Below are 12,633 nucleotides of genomic sequence, written 5' to 3' on the forward strand. Positions count from 1 at the left end.
TAAAAATTAAAATTTTCTCTCAACCTAAGTTTTAAAAAATGGTAGTTTCACCCTAGGGTTTGGTTTTGAAATCTCTGGTGACCTGTCTGACTCCATTGTTGACGACCTTTTCCTCCCGAAACATCATTTCCTTCCGACAATCTCTTTCCTCCCATTTAGAGAGCGATCGGTGTTGAAGACGCCTTGGGAGACGAAGTTCTTCGTCTCCCAAGGCATTTCCAACGCCGATCGGCCCTCTAAATGGAAGGAAAGATATTGCCAAAAGAAGAGGATTCTTCGGGAAGGAGAGGCCGTCGGCAATGGAGTCGGAGAGGTCGTCAGAGATTTCAAAACCAAACCCTAGGGTGAAACTACCATTTTTTAAAACTTAGGCTGAGATAAAATTTTCAGGCGTTAGGGTTCTGTTAAATTTAACTGGCCATGGGTGGGTATTTGATATTTTCATAGTTAAAGGGTAGAAACTTGTCATTATAATATACCTTGGGTGGGACATACTCGTTTGGCCGTTTTAATTTGTCAAATTATGATAGGTGCAGCCACACTGTTGTAATTCAAGTGTACAATATTCAACTTGTAATATTGTGTGATATGTTTGGAGAACTGACTGGACATTTCTTCTGGTCTTTGTCCAATGGGAAGAAGAGAGTGAAGATTCTGGCCAACGTAGTCCCTAGAGATAATGGTCAAAAAGAGAAAAAAAACTTTAAAAAATTATTTTTCAAATTCAAAAAAAATTACTAACTTTTAAAATCTTAAATAAAAAAATTATATTTTTTTTAATATAATTGGCAAAACAATAATTAAAATTTTAACATAAATTAAATAATAAGTAAATATTTGATTTTTTAAAATCTTACCAACGAGATTTTGGATACGTTATAAACTTTGTGTGAAAATAAGTTTTTTGGCCTAATAATAAGTAAAATTATGTGTATATATATTTTTATATATAATTTAAGTATATAAATAATATATCATTTATCTTTAATTCAAAATTATTTAATTATTTAATAAAACATTATATAAATATATATATTTAAATTATATATAAAAAAAAATGTATACATATTTTAATCGGACTAATAATACATAGGTTGAAAGATTTGTCTCAAACAAAGATGCACAAGCTGAGAGGAAAAAAACATGGAAATCTGTACAGTTGATTAATTTTATCATGAATAATGAAAATTCATGATAAAATTAATCAACTGTACGTTCTCAAGACAAACAACTCAAATAGGAATCATGTAATATACATTCTGGAACATCGACATTCTATCATATGAAATTGCAAACTGTAACTATATCGAATAAATATAAAAAAAATCCATTTGGATTAAAGAAAATCGACAATTTTGTGACCATTGCTCAATCTCTGGATCTCAGGTTCTCAAAGCCGAAACTTCCATCAGCTCCACTTGCTTCTTCTATTCCCCTCCAGGTAGTGAAGGGAATCAGGTTCATCACTCATATGGTTGTAAAATTTATATGCGCATATTTTTCTGAGAAGCTTGTGTCTATTCCCCTACTACGGTTTGCATATAGAATGAGCTTGTGCCCGAGCTAGATAGGACAGAACCTCTAATCACCCGGCTTGCTGAAGAATAACCCATGAGCCGATGAAGAGGAGAACCTGTTCTTGTTGGCAGCTCCTCAATTTCTGAGGATTTTTTCCCTGATGCGGACTTACTGGAGGAAGGACCAGCTGGCTTGTATGTTTCCACAGGATTCTTATATTTGTTTCGGGACTGTTTCAGAACAAGGTTCTTTCTCTCCTCCATTGACTCAGAAGAACCAGCTGTTATATCTCTGGCATCTGTACTGCCCTGGAGGCTGTAAGATGGTGTGGGGATTACAGGATCTCTATATGTGGAGTAAAAAGATGCAGCCGAATTTCTTCTATTTATAGCTTCACAATAACCATCAATCTCCCTTGGTGGGGGAGCTTCAGCATTTGGTGTATAGCAAGCTATGTGAGTTCTATTTTCAAGGGAAAACTTTAGTACCTCAGAACAAGCGCCGCACCTCAGCAGATGGAACCTCCTCTTGAACATGAGAAAATCTGCAGGTAGCTGGAGCGGTTTTGAGCAAGCATAACAAATTAAGAAAGGAGCACCACCAACAGTGGGCCGGAGATGTCGCCTAACAGGGTGATGTTTCTCTCTCATTGATTTCTTCATACGAAGATCTTCATGCCTCTGGTCATCAGACTTTGTTTCACGGCCCCATTTGGAGAACTTAGAGTCTGTAAATTGTTGGGGGCTGGAGGGACACGACCTGTAGGAACTATAATAACTGTGGCCCGGGTGGAACCAATGAAATCGTTTGTTGTGAGAATGGATTGATGGGGGTAGTGGTGCTGAGCGCTGCCAGTCCTGGGGACAGCAATGAATACATGAGCACCTGTCAATATGGTGTCTATTTATTGAAGCCTCCTCTGAGAAAGGTAGCCGCGAGACTTTATACGGATTAGAACAGTTGCTTACCTGCCTGCGTCTTTCAGGATAACTATGATAGTTTAAGTCCTGAGAGATTTCTTCCTCGGTTAACTCGCTACTATAATCGGTAGGAATATACTTCTCTTTCGTAGGAACTCCGGAGGAATCCCTTTGATTTGGCTTTTCATTCACATAGCATCTTTTGTTAAGTTGATCCTGCAGTTCATAAACCATTTTCAGAAGTTTGATCTCGTCGTGTTCACTTGAACGGAGAAGCATCTCATCAGGCAATTGACTGGAAGAGCTACCACTTTCATAGCCAGCTGGATAATCCCTCTGATAGTAAGGCATTGAAGACAATAACTCATCTCTCTCTCTTCTGATCCTGTTTCCAACAGTATAGCCATGTGTTGTGGATTCTAGCAACTCGTCTCCATTCCACTTTCTGCCATTCAAGGGGCAGTGCCTCTTATTTGATATGTCCTGTGTGAAATTCCTTCCTTGAAGTTGCAGTACAGAACTACTATCTGTAAGGAATTTGTCTGTTCTGGACCCTTCTTCAGAGGCACACGAGTTCGGAGCACTGAAAGCATTTTTGTACCGATCCATTTGCTGGTTGGGAACTTGATCATCAATTCCATCATAAGAAGAGACACTGCCATCATAAGCATGGGAGCCTCTGTTTTTTGGGGACTTCGACAGACATTCAAGGTTACAACTGAGCTCAGAACTAAGAATTGTAGTTTCAAAAGCAGCAGTAGACCTTAGATGGCTATAGCTGTCATTACCACTCATATGAAGTTGCTCCTGATGTTCATCAGGAGAAGAAATAAAAATGTCCGATGAAATGCTTTCCCCTGCGGTTCTATAAGAAGTAACAGTTGAATTGATATTCATTCTCACCATTGTGTTGTCAGTATTCAATCTTGTCAAACTTGAGCCACTCTCATTGTCAATGTCAAATTTTGTCTTTTCCTCCTCTGAAAGTGAGTTCCCATTATGTACCTCTACTTCTGAATTCGGTTCAGTTAATAGTGGTAGCTCTTCACTCTGATGAAAAGCATGTGCAGTCGATGAACAAAATTCATTGGATACTTCAGCAGTTTTGATATCACAATCCGGAGATTCAAGATGATCATTTTCGTTATTTCGATCTTTATCTGATGAGTTTACGCCTACAAACTTCTCAATATTGCAATCTGTGGATATATTTTGATCCCCATTGTTTTGGTTCAACGAACTTTCTCCTGTGGACAAAAGAGTTTCTTTCAGACTAGAGCTGACAGATTCTGAACTATCATGATGCAACTCATCCCTCTTAGCAGCATCTATTCCACATGAACCAGAGCTTGCGCTTTTGGAATCGATATTTCGATGTTTCACTACAGGCATGAAAGAATTGACAGTGAAGCAACAAGCTAAAGTATAGCAAGATAGGTAGCTAATATCTTAAAAGAAAGATAGTAAGAGGAACTCATGGCATTGAATTCACATCTAGCAAGGATGGTCAATCAAAAGAAAAGAAAAGAAAAGGCAACGGAGAAGGATCTGAATAACGGACAGCAAAACACTATCCAAATCACAAATTAAAATACACCTCTGAAATTCATTTCATCTGGAGACTAATTGGATTTTTTTTAATTTCAGAAGGAATTGATAAAATGAAGAAATTAAATTCATCGTATGCAGTTTGTTTGAAGTTATTACCTTGTAGAAAAGTGCTACATCCACCACACTGGTATACAAGGACATTTGCAGGTTCTGGAAGCAGCTGCCGACATCTAGGACACCGAACAAATCGAAATTTGTGAATCTCTGATTGGCTTTCCATATTCCTCTAGATTTGCTGATGTAGCCAAGCTAAGACCGTCATCAAATTTGACACATTAAATAATCAAATCCTAGCTAACAAGTAGTCCTTGTAAGACTACAAGATTCCAGCTACCTGCAAGCAGATAAGAAACTCAGAATCAAAAACATAAAACAAGATGAGTTCCAAGGACAGAAATTTTGATAATTTCATAAAACTTGAAACAATTACCAACAACTAAATGCTTGAAACAAACAACATAAATCAAAGGTTAAAGGTAGAAGGAGGCATCAGATCTAATGAAGCGGTAGAAGCAACGAATTTAGTATGGGAACAGGAATATCCGAAAATGAATGAAAAAGGAGGAGGAGATCAAATGATGAAATTGCAGTAAAGAAAAACAGCTTGAATACGCAGAATTAATAGAAGTTATTATTAAAGAAAAGTAAATAATGGTGGAGAAGAAGAAGAAGAAGGATAACGGACCTTTACTTTTATACAAAAAGACAAAATTAAGAAATTCGTAAAATGCTGAAACTTCTGAGAATTTGTTGTGTTGAGAGACGGCGGTCCTTATTTCGTTTCGTGTTTAAGAAGGCAGCCACATCAATACCAGACATTGAACAATAACAACTTCTGCATATATATCAGTCTCTCCCTCTTTGCTTGTGTATTAAATATACGAAAGAGAAAGAGAAAGAGAAAGAGAGAAGAGATAAGCGTTGACGTCGTGGCGGAGAAATTGTACTGAAGAAGCTGTCTTTCATTACCTTCTACTTTTCATATCCTCGCCTCGTCTTCTTCCCTTTAACTGTTCATCTTTTCGCATTTATGACACCTACTCCTTTTTAATGTCGCATTAACCTCAGCTCATATATTAAAAATTATTATTTTCAATGTTTATAAAAAAGAAAAAGAATGTAGGCGTCCAAATAAAGTAGTATTTAGGTATAATAATTGATAAAGACTTCTCTACATACTTAATACTAAAATGATTAAATAAGTATTCCTATTAATTATATTTAAAATAATAAAAAGGGCAAAGGACCATCTCCACTCAAGTTTTAGTTTAATTATATATGTGATAATTAAAAAAACCTGAATTTTCCCTCATAATTTATCTCCTGTTAATATTTTTTATTAAAAATACAGATAAAATAGTTATTTTAATATTAATATTAAAAAAATATAAAATTTATTATTTTTTCTTCTCAAGTTTTAAAAACTAATAATTTTATTTTTGTCTAAAGTTTTTAAATTTTGAAAAGTAATATTTTCATCTTTAAACCTAAGATTTTCATATTTTTTAAATTACAGTTACCTCTTAAAACTTTCAAAAATAGTAGTTTCAACCCTACTTTTTAACTTTAACTTTCACCACTCTTTCGACATTAGGGTTGGATTCGAGCCGAGCCGAGCTCGGCTCGCAGCCAGCTCGGGCTCGGCTCGACTTTTTAATGGTCGGCTCGAGTTCGGCTCAAGCTCGATTCGAGCTGAATTCGGCTAGACTCGAGTTCGGCTCGTTTTCAGCTCGGCTCGACTCATTTTTTATATCAAAATGACACCGTTTTGTATATATATATGAATCAAAACGACGCCGTTTTGTATAAAAAAAATTTTAAAAAAATATACCGAGCTGAGCCCGACTCGTTTCGGGCTCGAACCGAGCCGAGCCGAGCTCGAGCTCGAACTGGCTCGACTCGAATCCAGCCCTATTCGACATCCTCTTTGATGTTCTTTAGCGTCTGAATCGATAGTAAACACTAATGCGATAAAGGGAGGAGGATTTCTTTGTCGCACTATTTTTGTCTGTCGGGTTAGGAGAAGAAGGAGGTTGAAGAGGACACCGAAAAGGATATTTGAAGCTGAAGTTGAAAAATATGGGTAAAACTGTTGTTTTTAAAAGTTTTGGGGGACTGTTATAATTTGAAAAATATGAAAACCCTAGGTTTGAGGGGTGAAAATATTACTTTTCAAAGTTTTTAAATTTTAGATAAGGATAAAATTGTTAGTTTTTAAAACCTAAGAGAAAAGATAATGAATTTTATATCTTTTTAATATTAATATTAAAATAACTATTTTATTCCTACTTCTAACAAAAAAAAAAAAAATAAAACTTAGGTTATAAGTGAAAATTTAAATTTTTTAACTACTATAAATATAATTTTAAATTTAAACTAAAACTTGAATTGAAAACGGTGTTTCGCCTTAATAAAAATAAAGTTGAAGAGTGGCGCAACCCATAAGTGTGCACGGATTAGTTTGTGATCCGGTAGCCAAAGTCTAGCCCTTACAAATCCTCCTAATTTTGACGACTCATGTGATCTTCCCATTTACAGTACTCCACTTGGCATCATCTAGATGACGATTGCCTTTCCTATCTTTGACCACAACATCCAAACCATAATAGTCAACATCGTTTTGTCATCTACACTAATGGGTAATTTAGTGCAAAAAAAAAAAAAAAAGAGATTAAATCTTCTTTGATTTGATTAAAAAAATATTTTTGTCATTTTTATTGTTTTGATATATATTCATTTCTTAAAATTATGTTTAAATTGGTATTTAATTATAAAAGTAAATAATTTAATTTAGTTTAGGTTAAAAAATATTTAATTTAATTTAAAATTTTCAATAAAAACAATAATATGTTATCAAAGAATTACAGTTTTCATTATTTATTATGTCATTTATCTTTTCACTCACTCAAATCCAATATGATCGAATTCATGACCGTCGTTCCTGTCTTGTCAAGATCATTGATAATGTTAATCATTTTAACTCTAACTTAAAGGATGATTTAATGTCCTCCCTTTGTTTCCTCAACATAGAAATCAAAGACTGGGTCACTTTTTCCTACCGCTCCGCCAATGTGGAGGTAGGCCACCATGTCTCCTCATCTCCCATAGAAACTTCTGGCCTAGTTGCATGTGGTACTAGTGTTGGTGCCAACACCTTTTCTATCAAATACCACTTGTCTCACACTATTCGATGCTCAAAATGCTCGCTCCAACAACTCAAATGTTATAGTCCTTCTCATGTAAGTTTTGTATACGCAATGTATTCTAAAATGTTTGAGTCCCCCATTGATTAGAAATGTAGTTCCATTGTGATTTGTAAACATTATTGCTTTGTATTGAAAAGGGTTAGTCAAAAAGATTACTTTTATACACAAAAACCTTATTTATATCTTATTCTATAGAATGTAAAAAATATCATATCTTAATCATAGCTTAGCTTACAAAGAACTTGAGATTAATTAGAAGATAAAACAAATTTAGTTAATTCTTAGAATTATTCCAAAACTATTTTAATATTGACTTTGCATTTGTGCAATGAGGAGAGACATTCTCTACATATTTTAGGTCTTCCAATATTTAGTTCACACTATGAATATGATATGATCTCCATTAATTTTGGATGTGTATTGCCTCTGAAGGCTTGTAAACTAGTTTGATTTGTTTTGGTTGAAAGCACAAAATATTTTAGTTTAATTAAAAATATTATCATACCTTTGGTTTTAAAATTTTCCACACCCCTACCATTTCCTCCCTCCTTTATTGATTGAATAAGTGGTGTTGGCTAAACTGGGCAGATATGTTTCTACAAATTACACTTAATACCAAGACACGGGTGACATTTATAGTCAAAGCTCAGCCAAATGTTTGAAAGCTAGGAATTACAGAGCTTAGCTGTAAGGTGTCAGCAACAAATGAACAAGTCAAATATAGGCGTGAGGAAAGCTAATGATTCCAATCCCCTTCTTTACATTACGTTACAATTATATATGTACGCCCATAATAATTAAAATGTAGCTGCATCTGAAAGTTTCCAAGGTCACCAGTAGAGATAGATGGTTTCCCAATTCTGTTCAAAAGTCAAAATTGACTCTCTTCTTTGGACTTCAAAACACAACGTCAACACAAAGTGCCGCACACACCAACTCATTCAAACCCACACATACTATTGTGTTATAATCCCTTAAAAGAGGGAAGAATTTGGGACAATACTCAATCACTACCCATCACTTTCTGTCATCAAACAGGCATGGTATGTTTAAAGAGCTAGAAAAGAAACAGAACCTTCTACATTGTTTAACTATTCATGTAGCTTTAAATCTAAATTGACAAACAAGACATAAATATTCCCATAATAAACCAACATCCACAACTAATTAACCATGTATAAAAATTTAACAGCAGACAACATAAAATGAAATACCCAAATCAGTCTTTTGAAACTCACCAGACCAATACTGATGAGCGTAACTAAACTTACGCAGCAACATATTGATGCCTCTTGTTACTAATAAATGCTTGACAAAGTTCTTTATATCCACTCCTGTAATGCTCAAGCGAAAAACAAAGCTGCCGTATAGCCTCTCTTTTCTCCTCTGCCCCACCTAATATCATGTTTTTCTGCTCCTCTACCTCTTTCTCCAGCTCCTTCACTCTCACTCTTAATTCATTAACTACCTTCTCTGTGGTTCCAGCTCCAGCCATCAGTTGTGCATGCTCCATGCTTGCCCTTTGCAAAAGCACATCCTTTTGCCTAATGCAATCATCTCGATAACTCACCTCTGCCCTCAGTGTGTTTACTTTTGCATTAAACTCATCTTTCTCTGCCATAAGCATGTCATATTTCAATTTACGACTGTCAAGTTTATTGCCCATAGCTTCAATATGCCTACTTCTCTCAGCAACTTCTACCTTCAATTGACTGATCTCGTGTTGCATCCCACTTTGTTGGGCCTCATGCAAACGTTTCATCTCCATTTTCTCAATTTCACATTGCTTTATCTTATCCTCCAGAACTTTGCCTTGCAACTCCAATTCTTTGAACCTTGCATCTGCAAGGGTCTGTTTCTCTAACAGAGTAGTCGCTTTACACTGCAGCTGTGTTTTTTCCAAAGAAAAGTTTTCTTCGGCATCATTCAGTGCAACTTTCAATTCCCGTATCTCATCAATATAGTCAGATAGATCACCTTCGTATTTTACAATTGTCTCTTGCAACTTCAAAGCCTGGCTTCTCTCAGAATCAAGACTAGCCCTCAGCATAACTACATCTTCTTGAGCCAACATAAGCTGGCCTTTTAGTTGATAAGTATGTTCAGCAATTTCAATCGCAAATTCATTCTTCAATCGTTGAATCTCTTTGTCTGATTCCTGCAGCCTTTCTCTACTTACTTCAAGCTCTTGCATCAACCTCTCAATCCTCAACTTAGAGTCTGAAACACAAGTTTCTAATTCAAACTTATAGTTTTCCAGTTTAAACACTTCTCTTCTCACCATCTCAAGATCAGCTTCCCTCATTTCGATATCTCTCTTCACAGATTCAGTCAGAGCCTGAAGCTCATTCTTCAACTTGGCAACCTCTTCTTCAGACAACTGGAGTCTTAGGTTTGAAACTCTTAGCTTTTCCTCATACTTGATAACTCTTCCAAGTAACTCTTCGTAACTTCGGTTTTCTCTCACCTCCAAAAAACTATCAGCATTGTCTCCCTCAGCCAACTGGAGCTTCTCTTTTATGTTCGGAAGCTCAGTTCCCAGCTCAATAATCTTTTCATTTAATCCCTTGCCTTCTGTCTTCCCAGGTGCAGCTGAGTAAAATTTGATGGTGTTAGAAGATTCTGACTCTGTATCTGATGACGAGGATGAAGATAATTCCTTCATAGAAAAATCAGAGCTTCCGCCAGAGCTGGAAGATGCAGCTTGATGACTAGAGTAAAGTAAACCCAGCTTTTGATCAGGTGTTAGTAGAGAGCCTTGGCTAGAGACAGATTTAGAATTGCCAGAACCCTGCAGTTGGAAAGTTGACGGTATAGTCTTTTGTAATTCTCCTGTGAAATTATTATAGCACTCAGCCAAAGACAGATACAAGTGATAAAATTCCTGAATGTGAGTAACCAACTCTGGGCCATCTGTTTCAGCCTTCTTCGGCAAAGACTCGCCATCTCCTATCAGTTTCAGCATTTGCTTGACACTCTGGCCCATCTCTGCAATTTTTTTGGGGTCATTTTTTATACCATTAAGTAATTTTCAATGAAATATTTGTTGCTAAAAACTACTATGGAGATTCAAAGTGACTGTAAGGTAAAACACTTCCCAACTATGCAATGGAATGGTAAATTTCAAAAGAATTGGGATGTGGTTTAAATCATTTCTCAAGAGTATTGAACAAAAAATAAGGAGTATGGATTTTGGTGTTTACCTTCAAGATGTTCTGCTAGTGGCTTAGAATTCAGGGGACTAATTTTACTAATCCACAAACTTGATTCTGAATATTCGGATTGTGTCATCTTCATATTTGTTTCCATCTGATTTCAGTTATAACATATCAAAGTATGAGAACTCATCCAAATAAAATAATAAAAAGCTAACTAATGCTCAAATTGATTAGCGAAAAGACTAAAGATAGTAAAATGAAAATGATGATCCAAAACAGAGCAATATTTACACCAGGAGATAATCAAACATTAAAGCAATATATGTTAACAATTGCATAGCGGAAACGTAACTTAAGAGCTCATAGATCTCAATACTCTTAGAAACAAAGCATGGAACAAAATTGTTCTACTTGGACATGTTGTAGTGAATTTCGATATAAAGAAACAAATACTTCCAACGACTACATTAATCCAATAGATTTCACTTTCTCCACAAGCATAAACCAAAACAAACTAAAACTCAAAAGTCCAAACTATCAGAGGACAAGGGAAACGAACAATTATTTACATAAATGGAAGCAAATTAAACTTTAAGCAAACTCATAATCAAGAACAGGTAAAACTGAAACAGATCCAAACATACCTTTAGTTAGGGCAAGGGAGATGAAGAAGAGAGATAATTGGTGAGAAAATGAAACGGGAGTCAAGGGACAATAAGAAAAAGCTGAGAGAGATTTGGCCTAGGGACGCTATGTTCCCGCCCGCTCCTCTTTTCCCAAATTGCCCTCCAGTTCAATTTTCTATTTGATTTGATGTACAATTAAATTATAAATTCCCGCCGTGATCGAGGGTGCCACCGCAACAAATTAAACTCAAAGCTGAAAATTTGGGATTAAGAAAAACTTGGTTCTCGATTCACCCACTGTATAAATGAATCACTCTCCAGGATAGTTTTGAATGATTAAAAAAAAAATTACATATATAAAATAATACGAGTTTAAGTCTCTTTTAACAATATATTAAAATTAAAATTTTGATTTATTTGATTATAAAATCAATCACTAAACTTAAAATTTATCTTCTTCGAATAAGATTCTTCATTATAATATATATATATGTTTTAATTTATTAGACCTTATAATTTCATAATATATAGTTAAGTCATAAAATAATTTATTTTTATTTTAATTTTAAAATTATTAAATCAAATATTTATGGATTTATTGCTAAGAATTGCTTTTATATATAATATTATTATTATTATTTGTCAAGGAGTTGCAATATTTTGTTCGATTGGTAATATTCCATTTACTAAGTAGAAAAATATCTTCCAAAAATAGATTGAATTTGTGGGTGTAAATTTAAATATGATGTTGATGTGAATTTACACACACCATTAAAAAATACATGAGGTTAAACTAAGTGCAAGAATGTAATAATCATGATTGGAATTAGTTAAGTAATTTTATATTTGCTATATATGCTAATGAATGAAAATAATTTAGTGTGTGACTTTCACATAAGTATGAAGTAAACAAAAAAAATATTTTTAATATGATTCGACTCATTGTCCAGGAGCCTCTATCTATAACTATGAATATTTTACATCGTTTAAGGATGACAAATTAAGAGTAGTTAAATAGTTTGTAAAATTCTAAGTTGTCATAAATATTTTGAATTGTAAAGCTAAAAGAAAAAGATAATATCTTGATCTAGATCGGTTGAATGGGTAGATCCTAGGTACAGTGATTGACCCACAACTATTACATAAGATAAGTTAGAATTTTACAAATATGAAAGATACTCAAATCCAATTTTTCTCTAAAAAATATAGTACTCCATCAATTTTATTAATTTTTATAATTATAATGAGACTTATATTAAGATATTACACACAAAATATAGGAGATGAATGTTATCCAGTCATTTGCTCTAAGAAAAATGCTTTTACTCATATGTCAGGTTGAAGATATGTTTAATCGTTGCTAATGATTTTTCATCTTTTTAGGTGTTATTGTGTCACTTTGGTAAAAAAAAAAGTTTTATTTTATCTTATCCTTTAAGAAATAAGTAAGTTACAAATGCTCCTAAAGACCAATGATTTGAATGTAAATTGTGATTAATAGTGGATAATGAAGTTGGAGGAGAATTGAAGCAATGGAAAAACATTTTTTGAACATAAAAAATAACAGTATTTTGAGATGGGAAGAATTCTACTG

At 34.4% G+C, this 12,633-nt stretch overlaps 2 protein-coding genes across 3 annotated transcripts; both read right to left on the reverse strand.

The window, feature by feature from the left end:
* Nucleotides 1–1,228: 1,228 nt before the first annotated feature.
* On the reverse strand, nt 1,229–5,060 carry LOC123192525 (protein ENHANCED DISEASE RESISTANCE 4-like). 2 transcript variants are annotated; one of them, XM_044605107.1, is made up of 4 exons: nt 4,735–5,060; nt 4,146–4,383; nt 2,487–3,820; nt 1,229–2,375 (listed from the first exon to the last, which is right to left on the reverse strand). In XM_044605107.1, the coding sequence occupies exons 2-4, from the start codon at nt 4,267–4,269 to the stop codon at nt 1,518–1,520; spliced, it is 2,316 nt and encodes a 771-aa protein (XP_044461042.1). In that variant the 5' UTR covers nt 4,270–4,383; nt 4,735–5,060; the 3' UTR covers nt 1,229–1,517. The 2 variants fall into 2 exon arrangements, with proteins under 2 accessions (XP_044461042.1, XP_044461041.1); XM_044605106.1 differs by having other exon boundaries at nt 1,229–3,820.
* A 3,259-nt stretch (nt 5,061–8,319) lies between these two features.
* On the reverse strand, nt 8,320–11,193 carry LOC123192608 (protein NETWORKED 4B-like). Its single transcript, XM_044605219.1, has 3 exons — nt 11,058–11,193; nt 10,459–10,564; nt 8,320–10,243 (listed from the first exon to the last, which is right to left on the reverse strand). The coding sequence occupies exons 2-3, from the start codon at nt 10,562–10,564 to the stop codon at nt 8,523–8,525; spliced, it is 1,827 nt and encodes a 608-aa protein (XP_044461154.1). The 5' UTR covers nt 11,058–11,193; the 3' UTR covers nt 8,320–8,522.
* Between the last annotated feature and the right edge of the window lie 1,440 nt (nt 11,194–12,633).

This window comes from Mangifera indica, chromosome 12 (assembly GCF_011075055.1).
Source record: "Mangifera indica cultivar Alphonso chromosome 12, CATAS_Mindica_2.1, whole genome shotgun sequence".
NCBI lineage: Eukaryota > Viridiplantae > Streptophyta > Magnoliopsida > Sapindales > Anacardiaceae > Mangifera > Mangifera indica.